General features: G+C 43.2%; 1 protein-coding gene across 11 annotated transcripts in view; it reads right to left on the bottom strand.

Annotated features, from left to right (window-relative positions):
- Positions 1-27,459, bottom strand: part of SHROOM3 (shroom family member 3) — a 350,091-nt gene that overhangs the window by 34,110 nt on the left and 288,522 nt on the right. For 8 of the 11 annotated variants that reach the window (XM_050790811.1, XM_050790812.1, XM_050790813.1 and 5 more), the window contains 2 exons: positions 13,359-13,490; positions 2,405-5,588 (listed from right to left, as the gene is read on the bottom strand). In XM_050790811.1, coding sequence (XP_050646768.1) covers positions 2,405-5,588; positions 13,359-13,490 — 3,316 coding nt within the window. Of the gene's footprint in view, positions 1-2,404; positions 5,589-6,294; positions 6,475-13,358; positions 13,491-15,467; positions 16,545-27,459 lie in introns of those variants that run through there. The other 3 variants (XM_050790819.1, XM_050790818.1, XM_050790821.1) reach the window with 3 other exon arrangements.

Here is a 27,459-nt window from a genome sequence, read left to right as displayed (position 1 = left end):
TTTTAACTCAGGCAGACAGCCTCTACAAGGTCACTTAACTTGTCAGAATTCTCTAAAGCAAGGATGAGAAAAATGATTAACAAACCTTCCCAAAAGCTTACTGGTAATGTTCTTGAAATGTATTCAATAGGAAATATATATATATATATATATATAAAATAACCACAATAGTTATGTGGTGAGAATAACTTTGTTTTATTTTTAACTCATCATAACTACAAATAAGGCAGATGCCGAAGAGGATGCAAGGAGCAGACCACCTTGCCGTGAGATGCTTCTCCAGTCAGCGTAGGTCTGGCTGCTGTGCAGGAGACCAGGAGGAAGTTCAAGAATGCAGTCCTGGCACAGTGACAATATAAGAGACGATGCATTGTTCAGAAATTTCAGAATTTGTTGGAGCAAAGCAGTACAAAAGAAGTATTTCATTTGGAAATATTTCCCCCTCTGCCTGCATATTCCCCAAATTAAATAACATCTAAATATGGCATTCCCTTTATGAAAAGGGTACCCAAGTACTGTTCTGTATTCACTTGTCTTTCTAAAAAGTTTCCCAAATAATACAAAGTATTTAATTGGGATTTGGAGGAATCTCTTCACTTCCCTTAACACCCATGTTTTAGCTTTATTTCTTAATCAACCAGGCTTAAGAAATATTTGGGGGAAAAGATAAAATAACATTCATAGCCATCCAACCAACCTCTAAGACAAAATAACAATATCTAATGGGGAATAAACAATAATGATTTGGTTTTCACCTAAGCATTTCTATTTTCTTTAAAACACGGGGAGAGAAAGGAGGGTGTTTAGACTGCTATGCAGTTAAGTTGCTAAAATCTATCAAGCTAGATGAAATTGCGTGTTACATATATGGATTTTAAATGTGTGTTATTGGTAGGATAGGGAGTCAGAATTAGCTGTGTTCATTCTGAAGGAGGAAAAAGCTACTGAAGGCTTATGGGAAGCTGCCTCTACATTTGTCGGGGGTTTATACTGGGAGAATATATTTCTGTACAATTCTAAACAGAAAACATCTGGGAAGGGACAGTATTTTCTCTCAGAAGGGTGTTTGTATGTGTGTGCTAGAGTGCAGCAAACTTCTCAGCCAGTAACTGCTGAATCTTTGTCTCAACTGGTTTCTTCCGATCAATGTATTCCCTCTCGCCTAATCTCTTGTCATCATGCCCATCTTTTACATCCTGGCCCCAAATCCCATTTACCTTCAGGAGAAGTACTTTCAGATCACCTCAGAATTAATCACTTTCCTTAACATAGCATATTATTGATCACCATTCCCAAAACATTCACTAGTCATATTAGAATTATTTATATATGTAAGGCCGTATTCCTTGCTTAATTGTGAACCCCAGAAAGGCATGAGCCTTTTTTTTCCTTTGTGTATCCTTTGATGCTGTAACACAGCATTTTTCATACAACACATGCTCTACAGATGCTTGCTGAATGGCTGACTTCTCTGAAAGGGAAAACAGCAGAATCTGAGAGGAGGCAGTGGAGCAGAGTTCTTCCTTCCCTGTGCTAACAGGTATGTGATTCCTATTATTTTCTTTGGTGGGAAGGGAAGCATGAGGCAGGCCACTGATCTCCAGTGCAAGTGAAGCCTGAGGATAGGCTAAGAATTGGGGAAATTAATAGGCTCCTAGGAGTCAGAATGCTCAGCTTCTATTCCTAGCATTGCTTAAAATTTTCAGGGGAAAGTACTTTATAACCCTTGCAGCATTTGGTGCCTTTATTAGAAAATCCTTTTATGTGAGATTTTGAGTTTTTATTTTCTCTCCTCACCAGGATAATGCACAGAAAGAGCTCAGGTGGGAGTCTCAGACACAGGGGTCTGACATGTATAATATACTCTACTGCACAGGATTATCGTGAGGGTTAAATGAAATAATAAATGTAGATTACACTTAGCTCAGGACCTGCCACACACATAGCTGAGGGCCAGGAATTCAATAACCAATGACTATCAATGTCAATCACTCTAGCTATTTTGTAGATGCAAAGTCTAATAGAAACAGAAAGGGTGCAAAGCTAAAACGTTTTAAATACTCAGATCCACACTCTAATCCATTAAAAAACAAAAAACAAAAAAGATAATCCCTAATTTTTCCTAACCTTGCATTTTTGCATTGAGAGGTGGTGACTTCCTAAAAAGGAGATAGATAGATAATCTGTATAACAATATAGGTAATCTAGATACCTATATCTTTATAAGGAAACCAGGCAGGGACACTTGAGAAACTCAACTCATGAAAACAAATGCTACTTTTCTGTTTTCACAAGGAAAACTGAACTGGGAGAGGGAGTGAAAGTGTGGGGGATTGGGGAGCCCCATTAAAGCTTCTAGGGAGGAAGGGACAGTCCGAGGCCAGGACTTGCTGGTTGCACATACCTGGTGCTTGTCCGCAGTGGCGGGAGATGACCTGGACCTCACGTGGACAGGGCCGGCGAGGACGTCTGAGCGTTCCAGCAGGTCCTCAGCTGACATGGACTTCCCAGCCCTGGCCCCCCAGGAGGATGGCTCCCTGTGGGTCTCATCCACTCTCTGGGTGCCCCTTGTTCCACCGTTTGCTCCACTGAGCAGCTCCCTTGGGACCTGTGGGTCCCCGCATCGCCGTTCCCAGAGGCGGCGGCCACCGGCAAAGGAGCTGCTGCGATCTCGGGGAGCCTGCGGGGTTTCTGCAACTGTGGCCGGCAGGAGTGTGGCCTCCCTGCGGGGCTGCAGGCTGGGCTCCCGCAGCGAGCTCAAGCTGGAGGCTGAGGTGAGGCCGGAGGGTTCGAGCGCCGCGGGGCCAGGCTGGAGGTAGGCACTCTGGGCGCGCTCGCGCAGTGGCCCGGGCTCCTGGAGGCTGCAGCCGGCGGCGGAGGTAGGCCTCTTGCCGGTCTTGCGCTGGATGTAGTCGGCCAGGGCGCTCTGCTGGAACTGCTTCAGCTCGGGCCCCGACAGGCTGAGCGTGGAGCAGGCCTTGCCATCGCGCTCGAAGAGGCGGCGCCGGTCGGCCACGTTGCTCTCCGGGAAACGCATCCCATTCCTCTGCGGGCCCAGGGATGTTGGTTCGGCCTCCTCCGCGACCCCCACCTCGTTCATCTTCTCGGGCTCGGAGTAGGAGCGCTTCTTCTGCTCGGGAGTCAGGCGCCGGCGAGCCCCTCTCCGGGCGGCAGCGGGCACGGGCCTGGCCAGGTCGCCCTCTGCAGGGGTCACACTGTGCCGCTCCCGGGGCGTGTGCGGGGAGGCGGAAGCCGGCGCCTCGGGGCTCCGCAGCCCCACGTGGGCCGAGGAAGGCCGCGGCCGCCAGGACTTCGATGCCACAGGCGCCCCCAGCTCCAGGTCTCGGCGTCGAAAGGAAGTGGCCCCCAAGACACGAGACTGAGCATCCTTGATGCTGTTCCGGTAGGCGCGACTGAAGGGGGCATCCAGCAGGGGCGACTCGGGCGAGCCGGGCCTGTCCCGCCACTTGGGCTCCCTCTCTGGCTCGCTGGAGAGCTGGAAGGTGCTCTGGCTGCGGAGGAGCCGAGCATCCGGCCTCTGGGGGCCACGGCCGCTGTCCGAGGCTCCTCCGCTCAGCTGCTGACCACAGGGCTGCCGGGAAGCCTCTTCCAACGTCAGCTCCCCGTTTTTGAAGTGCTGCTCCCCGTTGCCTAGGGGTTCAGCTGACTCAGAGAAACGGATGTGGGCTTTTACCTCCTCGAAGTCATTCCCAGAAGTACTGGAAGTTGAGACTGTCCTGTGGGGCCTATAGTTCTGGCCAAAACCGGAGCCGCCCACACTCGGTCTCTGGCTCCCTTGCTCTCGCTGCTCGAATTTGGAGACCTTCTCCAGCACCGAGCAGTGGGGCTTCCCGTACTGAAAGCCCTGAAGAGCCGAGGCGCTGCCTGGGCCGGGCCCCCTCCGGCCGAGACTGGATGTGTGCGGGTGCGAGGCGGCAGGCAGCTCTTCAGGCCTTGGGTCTGTGCTGTGGAAAGAGGCCGAGGCACCGGTCCTCCCCTCGGGCCGCGGGTAGGAAAGCTGCCGGTCCAGATGGCTCCCAAGGTCAGGAGCGGCTTTCCTCCCAGGGTCTTCTGCCTTGGTGTTGACTGCACAGGTGGGCCTGCCTCCCGGGTAACCCTCCTGGGCTCCCCGGCCTAGCTCCAGGCTGCTGTGTCTTCTCAGACTCTCAGGAATGTTCTGGAGAGATGAGAAGGCTGACTTGGTCTTGCCAAAGTTGCCTGACAGGCTCTGGCCTAGGCCTTCTCTCTCCAGCCTCCTCCAGAGGTTGGCATTGTGGTCTTCCTGGTAATCACCCTCCCAAGGCTCTGAGAGCCTGGAAGATCTCTTGTCTTCACCCGCTGGCCAGGCCTGAGCCTGAGGGCATTTGAGGCTGTGGGGATGAGAAGATGGTTTGTTGCTGTGGGTGCTCTTTCTCTCATTGGAATGTGGGCTGTTGCCTTGGGGAGGTGTGAGATGTCTCTTCAGGGAGGCATCCTCCTCATTTTCAGGCACTGAAGAAAAATGGACTTTGGAGGGGACATACTTGACTGTAGCTTCTGGTTTCTTCTCCACTGGGGACAGCAAGTCATGTTCTAAGGGCTGGCAAAAGGCAAACCCAGGCCTGCTAGATCCATTCTGGTTCCCATTCTCATCAATGGTAGCCATCTTGTTGCACGCTCCCTGAGGGGCTATGTATCCACTCTCCTTGGCCAGTGCAGGGTACACCAGACCGTGGCTACTCACAGAAGGCTGAGGCACCTGGGCAAAGTGTGGCTCCAGGGAAGGTACAGGGTAGATGCTGGTCGGCAGCAGAGGTTGGCCAGGTTGGGCCTTCTGGGTATAGTTATGCTTGGGCTTCACTGGGGGGCTGTTCTCTGGACTCTTCTCCAGCACAGTATGCAGCTGCTCCTCTATGAATGGAGACTTCAGGGAGCCTAAAGAGTTTGCCTGAGGCCGGCAGAGCCGTTTCTGATCAAGGCTAGACCAGGAGCTGGGCCGCTCACGGTGCCGAAATGCTGCATAACTGTCACTCCGAGCTGGAGGCAGGGGTGCACCCACCTTAGGAGGAAGGTTGTCCGTGGCAGTCTCCAAGGAACTGGGGCACTGCTGGCTCCAGGATGGGGGTGGCACTCCCTTGCCCCGAGGAATATTAGACCATTTATCATAGCCCTGACCATCTGCTGAGGCTCGGGCCTCCCTACCTTGAAGCAGCAGGGCTGAAGAGTTCACCTCATACTCTGCGGAGACTCCCCTCCGGGTGTCATAGACTGTCTTGACATAGCGAATATCTGCCTGCCTCATCCCTTCAAGGAGGCCACCTCGAGCAGAAGTATTGTCCATGGAGCTTGAACGCTCCCGGGCAGAGATGCTAGGGGGCGGATACTCCAGGATGCTAGAACTGGTGGAGAAAGAGCTGTAAGCCGAGTCTCTCTTGTTATGGAAGTGGCTGAGCTGGTCAATGCTGCCGGTGGACTTGGCAGGGGAAAGATGACAGGGTGGGTATGCCCCACTGGGCTCCAGGCTCTCCATGCTCCCCTGAGAGCTGCACTGGTCAGGGCTCCGCCTTAGATAGGCATGGTCATAGTTGGAGAGGTCACTAGTAGAGGAGCTGGAAGAAAGGGAGACAAAGCAGTCAGCACCACTGAGCTGTTATCATTTAGTAGGCTTACAGGCAGAGGACCCAGCTTATAAATGTTCTCTTGTGCAAGAGGTTTGGTGTTTGGAAGGGTGGGTAAAAAGGGCCATATTTGGGCCTTGCTCAGCCTCCTTGTTTGTCATCGCTAGGAGTAACTGCCCAACACTCTAACCTATTTGCCTCCAATTAATCACCCAGGCTAGCAAGGAGGAATGAGGAGCTCAGAGGAAGCCATGTGGCCTTTGGGCACAGGCAGCACTTTGATGTGATTTGCTGCATGCTGGAAATGACATTCCGCATGCGCCAAGAAATGAGAGAGGTGGAAGAGTGATTGAGACCGAAATTGTGTATCTGCTGGGGTTGTTTGTGTGAAGAGGAGAAAAGCTTAGTAAGAGAATAGGCATGGGTGAAGGAGACTTTGTGTGCACATGTGTATGTTTTTAGTTAATATCTTTCCTTTTTATGGAATTGAAGGATACATCCTGGCAATCTTCCTGGAATCTCAACTGCACTAGAAACAATTTGTTTGTGGTAAGAAAGCTAAACACAAAGCTGAATGAGAGAAATTAGAGTCAGAAAAAGCTCATGAGAGGCAGAGAGAAGGGGAAAGAGGGAAGGAAAGGGAAGCTTTATCAGAAGGCTTAATCATAGGGGCTCTTGGGTGCTGGGATTCCATCACCTGTGGATGACTTCCAAAAGCCAAAGCAAAGCCTCCTCATACATTTAGGAGGGCAAGGCCTTCTCATTTACAAGCTCCTCCAGATGGTTTTCAGAGCCCATCTGGAGAAGAGGAAAAAGACTATCAATCATGGCATTGTAAACTCCAGACAGTTGTCTCAAAATAAAATTACTTATAAACTCTCTCTCTATATATATATATATTAAAATCACTTAAAATTCGACAATAAGAAAGCAACCTGATTTAAAAACTGGCCAAAGACATCCTAAGAAGATATACAGATGGCGAATAAGCAAATGAAAAGGCTGTCATCCTAAGTCACTAGGAAATTACAAATTAAAACAACAAGATACTGGGGAACATGTTCTCAGGACCTCCTGAGGGCTGTGTCATACGCAAAAACAAAAAACAACCAAACCAAACCAAGATACCACTACACACCTATTAGAACAGCCAAAATCCAGAACATTGGCAACACCAAATGCTGGTGAGGATGTGGAGCAAGAGAAGCTCTCATTCATTGCGGGTGGTAATGCAAAATGGCACAGCCACTTTTAAAAGAAGTTTGGCAGTTTCTTACAAAATTAAACATACTCTTACCATAAGGTCCAGTGATCACATTCCTTGGCATTTATCCAAAGGAGGTGAAAACTCATGTCCACACAAAAACCCACACATGGATGTTTACAGCAATTTTATTCATAATTGCCAAAACATGGAAGCAACAAGGCTGTCCTGAGTAGGTGAATAAACTGTGGTATATCTACACAATGGAATATTATTCATTACTTAAAAAAAGAAAATGCTGTCAAGCCATGAAAAAAAAATGAAGGAAACTAAAATGTATTTTACTAGATGAAAGAAGCCAGTCTGAAAAGGCTACAAACCATATGATTCCAACTACATGACTGACATTCTGGAAAAGGCAAAACAATGGAGACAATAAAAAGATCAGTGGTTGCCAGGTCTTAGGGGCGATGCAAGGAGGAACGGGTGGAGCACAGAGGATTTTTAGGGCAGTGAAACTATTCTGTATGATACTATAATGGTGGATACATGCCATTATACATTTGTCCAGACCTACAAAATGCACAACAGCAACAGTGAACCCTAATATAAACTATGGACTTTGGGTGATTATGATGTGTCAATGTAGGTTTATCAGTTGTAAGAAATGTACTACTCTGGTGGGGGCTGCTGATAATGGAGGAGGCTATGCATGTATGGGGACAGGGACTATATGGGAAATCTCTGGACTTTCTGTTCAATTTCACTGTGAAACTAAAACTGCTCTAAAACATGTCTGTCTCTGTCTCTCTATAAATACACATGGGGAGGGCATATAGGAAGGAATAAGTAGTTCCAATGTTTGTGACTCACTGTTCTCTAAAGAAGGGTAAATCACTAGAAGTTCTTGCCCAAGATTTTCTATTTTTAAATGGATAGGCATTTCAACCCTATTAAAATTCATGATGTATTCTTATATTTCTAGATCACATGTAAATAAATGTAGTGTCTTATTGGCCAAGTATGTGATAATGCCTTGTGGCTGGAATATCTCCAGATAATATGTTGAGACTAGAAGAACCATATTCTGAGTCAAAATTTGTGCTGGAATTTAAGGAAAAGAAGGACCACACTTTCAGCAGCTCTCCTCAGGAATGTAATTTTTCTGTATCAGAGAAAGTCAGCTTACTGAATGGCACATCCTACTTTGGGATGGATAGGTATAAATTCAAGGGAGAAAGGAAGGAAATAGCTCCCAAACCAGCCAGATCAGGGAAATCAGACCCGGTACTCAATGGCATGGCATATGTCAAAGATTCTACCCTCTACCCCGAATTTCTTCATTCCTTTCTAAATAAAGAGGTTGTACTAAAGAGGCATTAGACAGCCTTGTTGTGGATAATCTTGTATGACCCAGTCTGCTTCCTTTTTAGAGCTAATACTTCCAGGGGAAATGGAACCCCATAAGGGCAGTTTCATTCACCATTTCTATGAAGGTAGGAAACATTAGGTAATCCTCCCAACTGCTGAGAATTTTAGCAGTCTTTCATTGAAAGGATAATTCAAATCTAACTTAGGAACACACACAACAAATCAAAGTAAATAAACTGATAGTTAACTGAAACACTACTGAGTGGGGAAAATACTATCCTTAACATATCTTTTTTTGTTTGTTTGTTTGTTCTTTTCTTTGAGATAGAGTCTCGCTCTGTCGCCCAGGCTGGAGTGCAGTGGCGTGATCTTGGCTCACTGCAACCGCTCTCTCCCACGTTCAAGTGATTCTCCTGCCTCGGCCCTCCAAGTGGCTGGGATTACAGGTGTGTGCCACCACACCCAGCAAATTTTTGTATTTTTAGTAGAGACGGGGTTTCACCATGTTGGCCAGGCAGGTCTCAAACTCCTGACCTCAAATGATCCACCCTCCTTGGCCTCCCAAAGTGCTGGGATTACAGGTGTGAGCCATGGTCTAACATACCTTAAAATATAGATGGTGTATATAAATATGAAATCTCTGTTACACATATCTCTAGAATCAGACCAGTGCAAGGGTATAGTGGGTTCCTTCCTGTAGCAAACCTAAGGTAGAAAGGCCATGGAAGGCCTCTGACAGGTGCTCTCCCTCCTACCCATAGAGGGTTCTGTCCCTTCGGAATTACCATTCCCAAGCTGCCTGGGGAATACAGGCGCTGATATCACTCTCTAGGATAAGTTCTTCCACTGTTGTCTGGAAATATTCATTTTTATTACCTTTGCCATTGATACCTCCAAAATGGCACTTTTAGCGATGGGTAAGAAAACTTGGAATGAAGGTTCTCAATCCTGCAACAATTCCAACTCACATAAAACCAGCCTTACTGTCAAGAGGGGTGCATCTTGAGTGGATCAAAGTTCTTACCATGGTCTGACTACTTCTCCAGCCTTTTTCTTTCGCTCTTCTTCTTGCACCCTGCACTCCAGCATAATAGTATCCCTGCTGAAACTCAAACCCAGGAAATTTGTTCCTATCTCAGGGTCTCAGAGTCTTTGTACTCACTGCACCCACCACCTGGAATGCTCTTCACCTGGCTTACTCCCTCCTTTCATTCAGAGAGGGCCTCCTGGAACTAACTAAAGAGTATCTCTTCTCTCCTTTGTGCCTGTTACCCTGCTTTATTTTCTTCACAGCACTTACCACTACTTGACATTATATCATATCCCGTTGGTTATGTGAAAGAGACTGCAACTGTATCTATAATATTTAAAGAACTGAAGTGCACATAAAATGCTTGTTAATTCTGTGGTAGATATATGTATTCTTACAATATCATTCTATTTTGTGTGTTTAAAAGTATTTTAAACACAGGTATCTACCAGGTATGGTGGCTCACGCCTGTAATCCCAGCACTTTGGGAGGCTGAGGTGGGAGGATCCCTTGAGCCCAGAATGTCAATGCTGGAGTGAGCCTTGATCACATCACTACACCCCAGCCTGGGCTACACAGTGAGAACCATCGCAAAAAAAAAAAAAAAAAAAAAAAAGTTATTGTAAAAATATTTAAAACATAGAGCACAAAATAAAGTGTATGAAAACATTTCCTAAAGTGTGCTCACAGAACACTAATTCCTTAGATGATTAAATATGTTTGGAAAATACTGACCTAAATAAGCTAAACAATTTTATTGACTGCAAGATTTCTGAGTCTTTTATAAACTGTTGTTCTCCCAAACCATTTTTCAGGTGTTGTTTTAAAAGAGAAATATATAATACTAAGAGATGTTTTCTAAACTTACTTGATCCCAGAAACTTTTTTTTCCTAAGGAGTATCTAGTGGACTGTTATTCCACGGAACACATTTTGTGAAACAAATATTGTGGTGTAGGGGGCTTTTTATGTCTTGTTCACCATTGTACTCCCAATACCTACAAAGCATCTGAGATATTGTGGGTGCTCATACAGATTTGTTGAATGAATGAATCACTGATTTGATATTGCTATTTCAGCCTCTTGTCAGGGGGCTGGACTACATAACTTTTCAAGGACTCTTCTAAAGTACTTTTGGGTGAGATTTCCATAGGGCAGCAAAAACAGAATGTCAAGGGTCTGATAGAAAGCAGCTGAAATACAATTTCAGTGAAATTCCAAATCCAACCTAGCTCACAGTTAAATTACACATTTTCAGTCTCAGTCTCTCCATACTTCTCTTTCTCTCTCTCTCTCTCACTTCACTCCTGTCCCTCCCTCATCCTCTCACCCCCTCATATGCCTGCTTCTCAACAAGAAACAGATCCATAAATTCAGGACTGAGATTGGTTTCTGGAACTTAAACTAAGGCTGTCAGAGAGATACCAGCCACCTGATGTGGCACACTGGACCACTAGATGCCACTGTTCTCCTCAGAAACACACCTGGGGCGCCTCTGCACCTGCAGCTGCCAAGATCAGACCCCACAGGTGGAACTTGGCATGGGCCAAGCCCTCTGCCAGAGCTGCAAGCCTCAGGCATGGAATGAACAGAGCACAGGGTGGTTTGTGCTGCAGCAGGAGAGAATGCACACGTCTGTAACGTTTTGGGTTATTTGAACTTTCCTTTCTCCTTTTGTCCACATGTAGTGCTTTTGTGCTGACGGTCCTTGTGTCAGGGGGAACTATTTTGAAGCTTGAATCAGAGAGACAGAGTGGTAGATACAACACAAGGGCAGATCCACCTGCCTAAGCCCTCTGGAGGCTGGGATGCTGAGGAGGGGGGAGGAGGTGCAGAAGTACAGCCTTGAAAATACTGTACTTCTGGTGCTGATGGCCCCATTCCCCTGAGGCCTGTCGGAGCTCACCATAGTTACTGTAAGCAGTCATTCTAAGCACTGATTGCAGCGCTTATTTCTGCTGAAGGGCCAGCACAGTTTTTAAGTCACAATATGGCTTTGGATTTAGGACTTCGTAAGAAGGTTAGGAGTAAGGACACTCAAAGACCCCACTGTTGAAGGGCACTCTGTTAATACATACACACCTGCATTTATAAGTGTGTGCCGGCCATTCACTATCAAGTTCAGTACCAGGTTTCATGGTGTCCTGAAGTCTTCAGCTTAATTATTATAATCAGTCATCATTCATTGAGTGCTTACTGTGTACTTAAGAATTGCACATATGCTATTTTATATAATCCTCACAACAATCCAATGACGTAGGTACTAGTTATTTTTTACAGAAAAAGAAGCCAAGATCAAAGGTTAAATGATTTGCTCAAGCTTACACCATAGGGGGAAGGGGAGATTTAAACCTCTGACTTAAAGGCCCAGTCCCTTACCACTATGCTATTCTTCCTTCATTGTTAGACTCCACACACCTTATCTTCTAAAGGCCCTCAACACCTCCATGCCTGTAAAGCACAAGCAGTCTGCCTTTGTCAAGGGTCAGGAGACACTGCTAGGAAACCTGCTGTCTGAGAACAGATGGCTCAGACGGTGAGAATAATTTCTTTCAGGGTGATTGGGAGGGACATGAGCAAGGGAGAGAAGCATCTGTAACCAGGAGGGAACCAGGACATTATCTCTTCCTGTGGCCCGAAGCCTACCCTGATATGCTGAGAAAGGTTTGTCCTGTTCAATTCCATGAGCTACTGTTCATCAGTGAGAGGTCTAGGATTTGGCCCTTGACTTGACCAGACATGAGCATTAAGGGCTGTGACTGAGTTCTGGCCTTGCCAAATGCATAGGTACCATCTGTTCATTAAGTAATCCTTCCAGAAGCTTCCAGCCTCCCGTCTTCCCCCCAACACACATGCACACACACACCAACACTTGCACCTCCTTTGTATGTAAGGACTAAGTGACCCTTATTTTCCTGCCCTTGCTACCATTAGCTCTATCTAAGCATTTCCCAAAAGTGATAAGCTACGGAGTCTGACTCCCTGAGATGAGAAGATAGATTCCAGTTTGTATGGGTCCCAAGTCTGAAGTGGAGGGGAGTCCTGGCGTAGTTCTCTCTAATGTGCGGTGGTGGTCAGGCTGTGCTCCCTCCTTCTATAACCCCTCTCCTAAACCACTTGTGAGGGCTCTCCTTCCTCACCAAACCTTCACCCATACGACAGTAGCTAGAAAAACAGAGGAAGTATAATCTACTGATTACATGCAGCAGCTTTGAAACCTGGCTTGGATTTGTCTTGACTTGGATACTGATCAGTTGTTTGCGCTTGGACAAACTAATCTTTCCAAGTTTAAATTTCCTTTTTTTTTTTGAGCTGGAGTCTCACTCTGTTACCCAGGCTGGAGTGCAGTGGCACAATCTGAGCTCACTGCAACCTCCACCTCCCAGGTTCAAGTGATTCTCCTGCCTCAGTCTCTCGAGTAGCTGGGATTACAGGTTCATGCCACCGCACCTGGCTAATTTTTGTATTTTTAGGAGAGACAGGGTTTCACCATGTTGGCCAGTCTGGTCTTGAACTCCTGACCTCAGGTGATCTTCCCTCCTTGGCCTCCCAAAGTGCTGGGATTACAGGAACGAGCCACTGCACCCAACCCCAAGCTTCAATTTCCTATTCTGCAAAATGGGGTTAATACTACTGTATCTGTTTTAAAGAAGTCTATGAGTCACTACATGAGATAATGTATACACTGAGTGGTCCTCAGTACGTCAGTTGTTGTGCTGTTGGAGCTAAGATGGACGAACTACCTTAACTGAAAGAGCAAAATCAAGTGGGGAGTTCAAACACATGAATAAAAATGGATACGGTTTTGACTACAGCAGAAAGCACACTTAAGCAATGAAGGAAGAAAAATCTCAATTTGTCTAATATAGTGCTATCAGTGGAGAAATGTCTGAGAACTGATGGACTCCATAAATATCTCAAATGGCCTGCCAGGGCTTCAAATAATTCTGATCTTCAAGTTGATCTAGCCCAGCATATAAAGGTAACTCATATACACGTCAAACACTGTAAGAGGATGAGAAAAGCAGCTGATAGAGATTTAATATTTAATGTGAGTATAAGAAAAAATGTTCTCAAAACAGAGAAGAAAAAATTCTTTTCTGGGAACATGACATTAGAAAGAAAGAAACCCTTTGGTCTCAGCTATAGCAACTTACCTGGAATGGTAGCTTTGGTGCCAAGGAGGGCCGATCATACCCTGAGATATCTGCATCATGCTGGCATCGGGTTGCTTCTCCCCAGACTTAGTTGTGTGCCACGAGTGAGGTCGGCCTGCAGGCTCACTGCGCCTGGGGAGACACAGGAGGGACCCCCCAACGTTAGCCAAAGTCTCAGCTGAGTCTCCTCACCGATGTGACTTGTGGATTTGGAAGCAAACACTCTGTGTCCTCAGAGATTGAAAAGCAACCAAGTCAATACTAAGAAGAAGATTTTGCTACTTATTTCTGTGACTAATCATTGCTATTCTCTGCTTAACTTGTAAAAATTTTTACTTATTTTGACATAATTTCAGACTTGCATTAAAATGTTGCAAAATTAGTGTAAAGAATTCTCACATAATCTTTGCCTAGATTTCCTACATGTTAACATTTTATACTTTATTAATGTAAAGCACACAGAGTTGCCTTAGTCCCTCTTGGTCTCTATCTATCCATATATAAAAATGGGAGCCCACAATTCCTTTCCATTTCCCAAAGGGCTTTCGATATACGGTAAAACATTTTCTGGGGATTTTGAAGTCCTCTGTCATATCCTGTTGCTGGATAAATGATACTATTACTTTCTTGGTAAGAACTGCATAAACATTAGCAGTAACCTCAGTGTGAACACTGCTGTAAGCTACGTGGTCTGGAGAACAAAGTGCTCTCTAAAATTTCTCATTTTGCAAGTCAATGACTTCAACTTTTAAACATCCTGCCCTTACAACACAAAGAATTGACAAAGACAAAGGGAAAATGTGGGTGTCCTTCATACTGCAACACTGAAGAATGAATTCGGGAAGGAAGCTTGCACTACTATAGAAGGTCAGTCAGGAGAGAGTTGCTGTGCCTTATTTTTGGCAAAAAAAGTCAGGTAATCTATCAGGCATTTCATGCTGAAAATTCTTGAACTGTAAGACTGTAGGAGAATTTTTCTGCAGTTTAGAAACATATGGGATCCAGGAATCCATTTGGATATGATGAAAATAATAACTGTAAGTTATTCCAACTCATTGTACTTGGCCTTGTAGCTAAAAATGCACCTATCCTTTTTCTATGAAAAAATAAATTAGTTTTTGTAATATAAATGAAAAACAATTCCCCTGAAGCCAATAAAATTTAATGTATTAGGACATCAGAAAAATACTAGACCAGGTGTCAGGAGATCTGGGCTCTTGCCCTGACTTTGTTATTAACTTGCTGTCTGACCTTATGTGAGTTACTTCCCCTTCTTAGCTAAGCCTTTGCTCATCTAGAAAGTGAGAAGATTAATCAGAGGCTGGATTAACCACATCTTAATCTAAAATAACTTAAAAAATACAGCAGACACTGAAGAGCTTCTCAAAACGGATGATGACTTAAAACACACACACACACACACACACGCACACACATATATTTCAACTCCTTAAAGAGAGATTAGGGTGATAGGAAAATGTTCTTGTGTGAAGCAAGGGAAACAAATATACAAGTTTTTTTTTGTTTTTGTTTTTGTTTTTTAAACAGTCAGTCAACAAAGATTTACTGAATTGAAGGAGCCTGTAGTCAGGTGGACTAATGCTTGAGTTGCCAAATAGGTCAGGAAAAGTGAGAAAAATTCAACTCTCTCTCAAGAGAGGAAGAGAGGCTGGAATGTAGCTAAAGCTATCAGCTCTGAGATAAGACAAACCTGGGTTCTAATCCAGTTAAACTGAATACCACTGGTTTTAGCTTTTAGATCTCAGGTAAATTTCTTAATCGCACTGAGTTTCCTTCTCTATAAAAGGCAGATTATAGTTGAACCTATTCACAGGGGTTTTGTGAAATTGAAAATGAGAAAACACAACTGGCCCATAGTAAGAGCTCAAAAAATGTTAAGTCTTATTATCATCATTCATTATTAATAAGTTGATGAAGAGTAGACAGGGTAGGGAGACAAGCCTTTAGAGATCTCTAAAAGGAAGGATGGTAAATGATAAGGGAGATGGGAATGGGCAGGAACCACTGGTGCTGATGAGGCGCCCGGCCCCGAGCTCCCCAGAGAGGTATTGAGTCAATAATTATAGCAGAGTCTGGCCTGAGACTTACCATGGTCACAGCCTGTCGGACCCTGGCCATGGTGGTGAGGAAGGGAGCCATCAGAGCAGTGGCTGTGACCTGAAATAACAGGGGTAAACATAGGCCAAAAAGAAACAGACCTTGCCCACCTGGAAACTATAAAGGAACAAAAAGGAGCAGGTGCACAGCTTGGGCTACAGAGATGAAGTAGATGCAAAATCAAGACATCAACAGCAGAAGCCAATATATGATAATTTGTTTGCCTCCTTGTCCCCATAGGTATTAGTTCATTCTCACGCTGCTGATAAAGACATACCTGAGACTCGGCAATTTACAAAAGAAAGAGGCTTAATGGACTTACACTTCCACATGGCTGGGGAGAGGCCTCAGAATCATGGCAGAAGGCAAGGAGCAGCAAGTCACGTCTTACATGGATGGAAGCAGGCAAAGAGAGAGAGAGCTTGTGCAGGGGAACTCCTCTTTTTAAAACCTAGATCTCATGAGACTTATTCACTATCATGAGAACAGCATGGGAAAGACTTGCCTCCATGATTCAATTACCTCCCACCGGCTCCCTCCCACAACACGTAGGAATTAAAGGTGAGATTTTGGTGGGCACACAGCCAAACCATATCACCTCTTTAATCCTCATTAACAGGTCCCATGTAATCACTAAACCTTGAAGTTTAGCACTGCTGCCCAGGCTGGAGTGCAGTGGCACGATCTCAGCTCACTGCAACCTCCACCTCCCGGGTTCAAGTGATTCTCCTACTTTAGCCTCCTGAGTAGGAGGCTGGAACTACAGGCACATGCCACCATTACTGGCTAATTTTTTTTTGGTAGAGATTTGAATGGAGACACAGCCAAACCATATCACCATACCTCTCTAATCTTCATTAACAGGTCCCATGTAACCACTAAACCTTGAAGTTCAGCACTGCTGTCCAGGCTGGAGTGCAGTGGCGCAATCTCGGCTCACTGCAACCTCTGTGTCCCAGGTTCAAGTGATTCTCCTACCTCAGCCTCCTGAGTGGGAGGCTGGAACTACAGGCACACGCTACCATGACTGGCTAAATTTTTTTTTTTTTTTTGATAGAGACGGGGTTTCACCGTGTTGGCCAGGCTGGTCTCAAACTCCTGGCCTCAACTGATCCGCCTGCCTTAGCCTTCTCAAGTTGAATCAACTTTTTTTTTTTTTTTTTTTTTTGAGATGGAGTCTTGCTCTGTCGCCCAGGCTGGAGTGCAGTGGCACAATCTCAGCTCACTGCAACCTCCGCCTCCCGGGTTCAAGCAGTTCTGCTGCCTCAGCCTCCTGAGTAGCTGGGATTACAGGCATGTGCCACCAAGCCTGGCTAATTTTTTGTATTTTTAGTAGAGATGGGGTTTCACCATATTGGCCAGGCTGGTCTTGAACTCCTGACCTTGTGATCTGCCCACCTTGGCTTCCCAAGGTGCTGGAATTACAGGCATGAGCCACTGTGCCTGGCTGAATCAACCTTTTTCACAGCGCAGGTAGGCAGAGAGCCTGAGGGTTCATGGCTCAGTATCTTAGCAATTCAGCATTCTTGCTGCTAGTCCTTCTCTAATTTTGGACACCAAAGTCCCCAGAAACTAGGCTGCTGCATCTTCAACCAGTTCCTTGAAGATAGGCTGCCTCACTGACTTAGATTCCTGGTTTATCACCTTGTTCTATCCAATGATTAGAAATCCTTCCTAGTGTTCTAAACCCGTCAGGGGCTGGCCCGAATCACACAGTAAGTCTGGGAGTAAGGTTTTAAACCCAGTTATATATGACTTCAGGTACTCAACAAATGCCACTGCTTAATCACATAGCAAAGACCCAGCCTCAGTGAAAAAATAAAGTCTCTTTGCATGAGATACCTAGAGGCATTTTATGTATGTATCACTTTAGACCCCAGTGGGCCCAAAATACATTAGGAGAAAGATGAGAAAGAACAAACTGTCATCTTCCTACTGCTGATTCCCACTACTTAGTGAAGAGAGTTTTGGCAGAATCACTCTCAGTAGTACAAATTAGCCCTGGGACTAGGTATTGGCCTTGAGAAGCCAATGGACACCAATGGATGGTGACCTCAGACCAGCACCACGTGACACTAAGGATGGCTTTTCAGTGACTTCATCACCTAACGGTATCTGTCCATGCCTAGCTAGATGCCAAGAAGATTTTCCCACCCAAGAGAAATAGAAACTGATAAATTCCATAGGCTCCACGGGAAAAAAGATGCCTTTTCCTGTCAAGGAGATGAGGTGTGAGACAATGTTTACTGATAACTTCAGGGGTTCCAGATAGGCCCTCTGGTTTGCTTATGCCTATAAGCCGAGTTACTTGGGAGGCTGAGGCAGGGGGCTCAATTTTTTTTTTTTAATTAGCTGGGTGTGGTAGCATCCACCTGTAGTCCCCACTACTCAGAGGCTGAAGTAGGAGAATCACTTGAACCCAGGAGTTCGAGGCTGTAGTGAGCAATGACTGTGTACCACTGCACTCCAGCCTCCAGAGAGATGGTTTATTTTATTTTATTTTATTTCATTTTAGATGGAGGGGATGGGAGTGGAGAGAGAGAAGAGGAAATGAGCAGGATGCAGATAGCTAATTCTGGGGCATGTGAATGAGTGCCTGTGGAACTTTCAGTGGAGAGGTGTGGCAAGGAGAGGGACTAGAGGACTGAGGGCTTGGCTGCATATAGAAATTTACGAGTCACAAAACACAGGGCCTTTGAGAGAAAATAAGTGACTTGGGGAGAATGAACAGGGAGACAAAGGAAATAGTTTAAGGACGAGTCTCTGAGAACGGTCAAAATTTAGGGGAGAGGGAGCCTGGGAAAAAGCCCAAGAAAAGCTTCCACAGAAGAGGGAGGAAAACAAGTTAAGTATGGGAGTCTCACAGATTTCTAGTGGGGAGAGTGAGGAGGAGGAGGAAACTGTCAACCACTGCAACGCTGTAAAGAAGTTAGTGTGATGAGGGTAGATGCATGGCCACTGGACTTGGCAACTAGCAAGTCCTCGCAATGGCATGATTTAGGATGGGGCTAAAGGTGAACAAGGGATAAGCCAGAGGCAGTATGGGCAGATGATTCCTTCAAAAACCTGTTTCTAAAGGGGAAGAAGAGGGTGGTAGCTACAAGACTGGAGGGAGCCAGGGAGGGAAAAGGTTTTGTTCCTGCTGTTTTTGTTTTAAATGAGAAGTTTAAGCAAGTGCCTGTAAGGCAGAGAGCGTACACAGGCCCATCTGACGACACAGGACACAGGAGGAGGACTCCTTAAAGACTCAGGAGCAGGCAGGAAGGGATGGGATTCAAACGCTCAGGTGAAGGGTATGAGCTTATGGAGGAGGAAAGCCAGTGCTGTTGAGATAGAAGAAAGGCGGATGCTGGCAAATGTGAAAGCAAGTAGGTAGCACGAAAAGTTGAGGGGACCTCACGCCCAATGTCCTGTTTTCATGATGAAGCCTAACCTGGAAGAGAGAGAAGTGAGGGAGGTGACACATGGGGTCGGGCTCCAGGGACGTGGTACATGAGGACTAGAAGAGTTGAAACTGATATTTTAAAATATTCAATTATCCTTATCACTATACATTATTTGTATTGAAACATCGTTATGTACCCCATAAATATGTACAATTAAATGTCCATTTAAGAAAATTAAAAATTAAACAAATTTTAAACGGACATTTTAAAGAAACAATGACCAAGATACTGTATCTGCCCTTAAGGAGCTTATATTCTGCGGGAAAGACCAAATGAAGTAATTCCTACAGTACAGATAAAATAAGTGCTTTAGAAAGTAGGCCCGATACTTGCAACACGAAGACAGCAAACTCAACTTCGGGGCTTTTTCTTTGGAGGAGGTTGGAGAGGTAACTATTTATTTGCCCTGGGTAGAGTATCAGGTTTCATCACAGTGCTAATAGATTAAGAACAAGATGATTTGGGCGGGGAGAAAGCAAATCAAAAGGCCCTGAAAAAAACAAAAACACGAAAAAAAAACCCTACTTTTCTTTTAGATGCAGAACATATGTTAGGAGAAGGCTTCTGAGATAAATCTTTGTTTTATAAGATTCTTCCATAATGTACAGATAGGAGTTAAGTGATGAAATAAGGGGAGAATTGAAAAGGATGACCAAAAATAGCCCACCAGTGTATATCAGTACAACCTGAATGAAGGCCAACTTGGCGACATCTAGCAAATGATTTTTAAAATAACATATCTATCAAAAGATTGGAAGACAACCTAAATGCCCATTAGCAGCAGGCTAGTTAACTCAGTGTGGTACATCCATATAATGGCTGTTAAAAAGGATGAAGTATCTCTATACATACTGACATGGAAATACCTCCAAATATATTAAGTTACACTAGTAAAATGCAGAATTACATGTACAGTCTGCTACAGTATGTGGGGGAAAACATAATCACATGTTAATTACATATTAATGTAAAGAGTATTTTTGGAAGGACACTTAAGAAACTAGATACAATGACTGCCTCTGGGAAGGAAAACTGATTTTCACTGTATTTCATTTTGTAACTTTTCAAATTTTATACTATATGCATGTATTACCTATTGAAAAGCAAAGTATTTTTAAAATAGTCTCTCATTTTGAAAATATAATTCACTGTAGCTTGAGAGTTTAAAAAAAAAAGTTAAACAGCTATTTATGGACTTTTTCAATGATGGGAAACATTTAATAAGCATTCCTAAAGAGCATGGCATGCTAATTTTACATTTTGGGATCACTTTGATCTTTAAGAACATAAAGAAATATTTTCCTAAAGTACATCACATCATGAGCATATCAGTAAGTCAGAAAATGGTTTAATTTTAAAATTTAGCCAACTAAGTTTTGTGTGTGGGTGTAATTCAAACAAAGCCCTTTTGTTGCATTCCTAACCACAAACAAGGAAGCTTCACTGCGTGGGATGGGTAGGCTGATGAAACTGGAATTCGCAAGTGACATGATGTCCTTCTTAGATGATTTTGCCCTAACACAGAGAGATTTGGGAATGCAAAACAAGTTTCTGAGCAATCTACAGTAAGTTCAGTATTTTAAGCAGCATTCACTCATCACCTATGTGCCTTCGACCTTGTTAAATTATAGTTGGAGCTCTGCAAGGTCACGGATGGCCTAAGAGTTTGTAATTTTTTGGGGGAGGCTCAGATGCAAGAAAAACTGTTAAACAAAGTTAGAGCATCATTCATTCACTCAAAAAATATTTGAGTGCCTACTGAGTGCCAACCACCATTCTAGGCACTTGACGAGTATTTTCTCACTTAGCCTTTATATTATCTTTATGATTCAGGGCTATTAATGAGGAAAGTGAGGTAAATATAGAATAAACAACGTGTTCACTATCACAAATGTAGTGAGCAGCACAGCTACCAAAGACAGGCATCTGTCTCCAGAGCCTGTGCTTTTTTTTTTTTTTTTTTTTTTTTTTTTTTTTTTTTGAGACAGAGTCTTGCTCTGATGCCCAGGCTGGAGTACAGTGGTGCGATCTTGGCTCACTGCAAGCTCTGCCTCCCAGGTTCACACTGTTGTCCTGCCTCAGCCTCCTGAGTAGCTGGGACTATAGGCGCCCACCACCATGCCTGGCTATTTTTTGGTATTTTTTTTAGTAGAGATGGGGTTTCACCATGTTAGCCAGGATGGTCTCGATCTCCTGACCTCGTGATCCACCTGCCTCGGCCTCCCAAACTGCTGGGATTACAGGCATGAGCCACCGCGCCCGGCCCAGAGCCTGTGCTTTTAGTTTGCAAGTAAGGAGCACTATGCAATGAGGTGGGAGAGGCAGAGGAGCGAGACAGGGAGTAAGCAAGTAAGCAAATAAAACAAGATATTCTCATATAGGTATAAGGGTTCTGAAGGAAATAAAACTGGGTAATGTGAGAGTGTAATGGAAAGTCCCCGTTTAAGTCAGAGACAGCCTCTATGAGCGAGCGACATTCAAACCAAGACCTAAATGATAAGAAATAATTAACCATGCAAAGAGCTGGGAGAAGAATATATAGCTCCAAAGGAAAAATGAATGCAAAATCCTTGAGAGGAAGAATGAGTTTGGGTTTTTAAAGAATACAACAGAGTATAGCCGGAGCCTTGTGAGTGAAGAGCAGATGGTATAAAATTCAGAACATATTGGGTCACCGAGGCTGTAGAGGCATTTTGGATACAAGCACCAGAAGCTCACGTGAATGGGTTCTGAAGTCAGCCAGAAGGCTTAGTAGTACAGTGGGACTTCAGATGACCTTGAAAGATTGGTATGCTTTGCATAAATGGAGAAAGTGACAACTATAAGTTGGAAAATAAAAAATTCTAAGAACTGGTTGATGCTGTTCTTTAACGAACTGTTATGACAGATGTTGCATAGGCTCTTCTGGGTGCAGTGTTATAAAACTCTGCCAGTTACCCACTGGACCTGAGTCAAGTGTATAAGAATACAAAATATATTCAGACTACCAGTACCACAAAAAAAACGTTACCATATTTCTTAAACCCCTTACTAACCCATCAACCTTTCCATCCATTATTGTTTAGTGCACAATACTATGAGACAAAGTCCATCATAACAAAGTTCTAATCGAATGCCCCCATAGCCCCCAAAAAAGAAACAAAATACCTCAATATATTCTGCAAATTAGGTCGATTAAATTAAAATTTCAAATATTTGAATTGTAGATCTTTATCATATTCTTATTGCACACTGTGCTTAGCTGGGGATACAGCGTTGTTTTTTTAAAATTTATTTTAGGTTCAGGGGTACATGTGCAGGTTTGTTATATAGGCAAGCTTGTGTCATGGGCTGGGGGGTGTTGTATAGATTATTTCATCACCCAGGTACTAAGCCTAGTACCCAATAGTTATTTTTTCTGATCCTCTCCCTCCTCCCAGTCCTTCCCTCAAGTAGGACCCAGTGTGTATTGTTCCCTTCTATATGTCCATGTTTTCTCATCATTTAGCTCCCACTTATGAAAACATGCAGAATTTGGTTTTCTGTTCCTGCGTTAGTTTGCTAAGGATAATAGCCTCCAGCTCCATTCATGTTCCTGCAAAAGACATGATCTCATTCTTTTTTATGGCCGTATACTATTCCATGGTGTATAGGTAGCATATTTTCTTTATCCAATCGCCATTGATGGCCCTTTAGGATGATTCCATGTCTTTGCTATCGTGAATAGTAAAACATTGTTTTTAAAGATTCTTTTTACATGCCACTGCTGTTTTTCCCCATTTTTCCTCATCTATTTTTAAAATTATGAAATCTTTTTTTGAGACAGGGTCTCAATCTGTCACCCAAGCTGGAGTGCAGTGGCATGATCATAGCTTACTGCAGCCTTGAACTCTTGGGCTCAAACAATCCTCCCACCTCAGCCTCCTGAGTAGCTAGGACTATAGCATGTACCCCTATGCCTAGCTTATGAAACATTTTAAACATATATAAATGTATCTGGATTAATATAAATAACCATGTATGCATCATCGAAATTTATAAAATTTATAAAGTCTTCATATTTTCCCCATATTTACTTCTGGTATTCCTCCTCCACCATACCCATTTCTCTTGCCCCCACAAGCTAACCACTGTAGTTAATTTCTTAAGTATCTTTCCAGTGTTCTGTTATCCAAATACAGGCAAACACGAACATATAATCTCATTTCACTCCTTTCCCAAAAGAAACTTCATGGTGTGTTCTATCCCTTGCTTTTTGTATTCAACAATACATATTCAGCTGGGCATTGTAGCTCATGCCTGTAGTCCCAGCTACTTGAAAGTCTGAGGTGGTAGATTGCTTGAGCCCAGGAGTTTGTGATCAGCCTGGGCAAAACTGAGACCCCCTTCTCAAATAAAAGCCCCCAAACATATCAAAGATCATTCTCCATCAGTATTTACAGAGCTTCCTCATACCTTTATTTCCTTTCAGCTACCTAGTACTTCACTATATGCATATATCATATTTGTTTAACCAGACCCCTTTTGTAGACACTTTTTCATGTCTAGTCTTTTGCTATTACAAATAATGCTGCAATGAATGATCATGTCCATATAATGTTTTCTATGTATATTGAAATGTCTGCAGAAATTCTTAAAAGTAGAATTGCTGGCTTAAAGGGTAAATGCACTTGCAATTTTGATAATTACTGCTAAATTGACCCCTTTCACATTTTAAAAAGGAAATAAACTCAATATGAACAATTAAAGGTCACCATAGAAATAATTCAGGGGGAGGCTGGGCGTGGTGGCTCAGGCCTGTAATCTCAGCACTTTGGGAGGCTGAGGTGGGTGGATTACGAGGTCAGGAGTTCAAGACCAGCCTAACCAACATGGTGAAACCCCGTCTCTATTAAAAATACAAAAATTGCCGGGTGTGGTGGCGCATGCCTGTAATCCCAGCTACTCAGAAGGCTGAGGCAGGAGAATCGCTTGACCCTGGGAGGCGAGGTTGCGGTAAGCCAAGATTGTGCCACTGCACTCCAGCCTGGGCAACAGAGCGAGACTCTGTCTCAAAAAAAAAAAAAAAAAAAAAAAGGAAAGAAAAGAAAAAGAATTCGGAGAGAGATTATATCTTCTTTGGTATAGAATAACAGATGATGCATATTTGAACAACATCCCTTTTTAGGCATTTCCTGTTTATAGGAAAATGACAGGCCCCAAATACTACTGATAAAAACATACAGGAATGGAAAACTGGGACCAGGTCAAACAACACTGAGCTGCACTCATAACATTGTTTCATTCATAGATCCGGATGGTGTTGAGATGTTTATAATATGTTCACAGGAGACAGAAAAGGCCTCACGAAGTTTTAAGAGTTGAAACAAACAAGGATCTTTCAAAACATGAAAAAAGGTGGCCATTGTCCTTCAACACTCCATTAGCAAAGACATTATTTTTGAGAAATCCTTTAGCCCTCCACAGCATCCCTAACCCCTTGTTTCTTTTCTTTTCTTTTCTTTTTTTTTTTTTTTTTTGAGACAGAGTCTTGCTCTGTCGCCCAGGCTAGAGTGCAATGGTACGATCTTGGCTCACTGTAACCTCTCCCTCTCAAGTTCAAGTGATTCTCCTGGCTCAGCCTCCTGAGTAGCTGGGATTACAGGCACATGTCACCATGCCCAGCTAATTTTTGTATTTTTAGTAGAGACGGGGTTTCACCATGTCGGTCAGGCTGGTCTTGAACTCCTGACCTCGTGATCCACCTGCCTTGGCCTCCTAAAGTGCTGGGATTACAGGCCTGAGCCACCACACCCAGCCAACTCCTTATTTCTATAACTACTTCCAGGCTCCTCAAGGCTATCCTTCAGACCTTTTGGATTCACAAAAAAAAAACACCTAAAAAACACTTTTCCAAGGCTTTTCATAATTGCCTTATTAATATCTGTGTCTTTAAAAAGTGGTTCAGTAGGTAGAAAGGTATGCATTAGGTAATACCATCTCATAGCAACACACAGTCCCTTCTGGAAAGAAAAGATTTTTAAATGTCACATCCTGATAATATGTCCTGGGGACTTTTGGCTTTGACGGCTGAATCACCAGTAAGTGTGAAGTCTGCTAATATGCAGACATAACGCCGTAACGCCAAAACTGGCATAAAAGATACAGCCCCTTTTCTTGTATCCTACTTTACCCCATTCCACCATGTCTGTCCCAATATCCCCTTCACTACTAGTTATCTCCTCCCCATCTTCCATTCTGAAACAGTTTTTAAAGATTAAATTTTATTGATTACTGCATGAAAACACTACTGTAAAAGAGAGGCGCTAGCAATAGGGGTGGGTGTTTTTCATTCAATTGCTGGGGGGTAATAAGTTGAAATGTTCTTTTTCCCAATATTCCCCTCTTTATATCCCCTTTGTCAGCAATGACACACACAGAGAATCAGAATATTCAACTGTCCTTCCTACATGTCAACATTTACATAAAAATCAAGCAGAATTTGATGCAAACATTGTAATATCTATGATGTGTAATAGCATTCATCTTTGTCTTTTATTAACTTACCAACTCAATTACAAAAGAATAGCACAGCATAAATAGAATAGCACAACTTCTAATTACCAATAAATAATTTCTGTTTCTCAACTCTTATTTGGAACTGGGCATTTTATTTGTTGGAGGAAGGAAGGATGGTTTCTACCAATTTCTCCAGACATCAGAGATTATGATTTTAGAATTTTCTTCCATACTGTTTCTCTGTGCCATAGTATATGTTGCTAAAACTTAGGAGAAATCACTTCCATGGTGGTGTATTATTTTCCACAGATGGGCACATGCAAACACCCCCAAGACTGTCATGGATCTCAGAGAGGCTCAGATAGCTGCAGAGGGCTAGAAATATTGTGTGTGCCCCTGAATTACTATTGCTTTTTAGGGAGAAGATGTCTGGGAGCTTTCCCAGAAGACTCCTGCTGGCAGACAAATGAGGAGCAGCTCAGCAGGGTGCAGAAAAAGGTGTAGAGCTTCTCCCCTCTATCCAGCAGATGGTGAGGCTGAGTGCCAGGAGAAGGCTACCCCTAAGCAGGAAACCTTCCTCCTTAATGAGAAATCCATAAAAGATTGCCCTTTGAGAGTTTAAAGGAGTCCAAATACCAACCAATATATTTCAAAATTAAGCTAATTTTTATACAATGCCAAAGAATAAATTAAATTGCACTTGTCAAAACAAATGAAGAAAGGGTTGTGTTTTTTGCATTTGTGTGTAGGGGGCAGAAGCCTTACCTTTTGGTGGTGATTTATTCTAAACACCACTCCATTAAACAAAAACAAATCCCTCCCAGACCTCTAACACCAAATAAACTGAATTCTCTTTTGGAGTAAGTCTGATGCCTTGTGTTATATTTTTCACTTCTCTATTTCGCCTTGTGTTATATTTTTCACTTCTCTGTTTCACTGTCTTCCTCTTCATTTAAAGGAAAAGGCAACAAGTAAGAAATTAAAGTCAATAAGAAAACAAAGGAAAAGACAGAAGGCATTAATTTTAGTTAAAAATGTTAAACAGTGCTCAAAAGAATCTATATTTTCAAATCATACTGGCAAAGAAACTTCATTGTAATAAAGTTTCCAAATGTTACTGGAACCGAAATAAAAAGTATAGTGAAGGTTTTAAGGCAAAGCAGCTGAAAATGTAAAAGACTTTAACACTTGCTCCAGCTCAATTCCTACCAACCAATATTTCCACAATAAATTTTATAATAGAGGAGAGTTTAACTACCACCGCTCACACAGAAGCTGACACTTGGGGAGAATAAAAGTCAGAAGAACATTCTCTCTTACTCACTTTCAGATGAAAGAATGCCAAATAAAACTGGAAAAACCAGCCCTGTAATATCTATATATAGATGAGCAAATTTTGTAATATAAGCAGTTCATATTGTCTTTTTTATCTTTTACATGGTGTAATAATAAAATGAATGCCTATAATAATAAAATAAATACTCAAGTCAGCTAGAGAGCTAGAACATTACCATGACTGTTGCATCCACCTGTTTTTTTCCATGTCCTATTTTAAGTAAAGGCATCTCTAGAAGCAAGCGCTGGCATTTAGCATAATTCTGGAGGAAAATTTCAAGTCAAGATTATAGATGGATAAAAGTTGAATTTGAATTACAAGAGAACATATAATGAAGTATTTAAATCTTCAATTGTGATGGAGTTAAATAATGTACAATTGGCAATCTCAAGCAATACTTCTTTTCATATATGACTATAATCTCAAAGTTGAATGAAAAGACTATACCTTTTCTTCGAAATTTAGAATATACACATAGGTTCCTTTTGTCTTCTTTTTTTAAAAAAATAGACTTAAAAAAATGTTTTAGAGCAGTTTTAGGTTCACATCAAAGCTGAGTGGAAGTTACAGAGATTTCCTTTCCCGTACTCCCACCCCACACATGCATGCTGGACACGGCGGAGGAAAGAATCTTTGTGCCTGAGGATATCTGAATAAAAAACCTCCAAAACTGAAAGGCAAGGAGGAAAAAAGACTGAGAAAATTCCAGAACAGAATATCCAAG

Source organism: Macaca thibetana, chromosome 5 (assembly GCF_024542745.1).
Source record: "Macaca thibetana thibetana isolate TM-01 chromosome 5, ASM2454274v1, whole genome shotgun sequence".
Classification (NCBI taxonomy): domain Eukaryota; kingdom Metazoa; phylum Chordata; class Mammalia; order Primates; family Cercopithecidae; genus Macaca; species Macaca thibetana.
The sequence above is the reverse complement of the archived record's forward strand: the minus strand, read 5'-3'. Positions and strand labels throughout refer to the sequence as shown.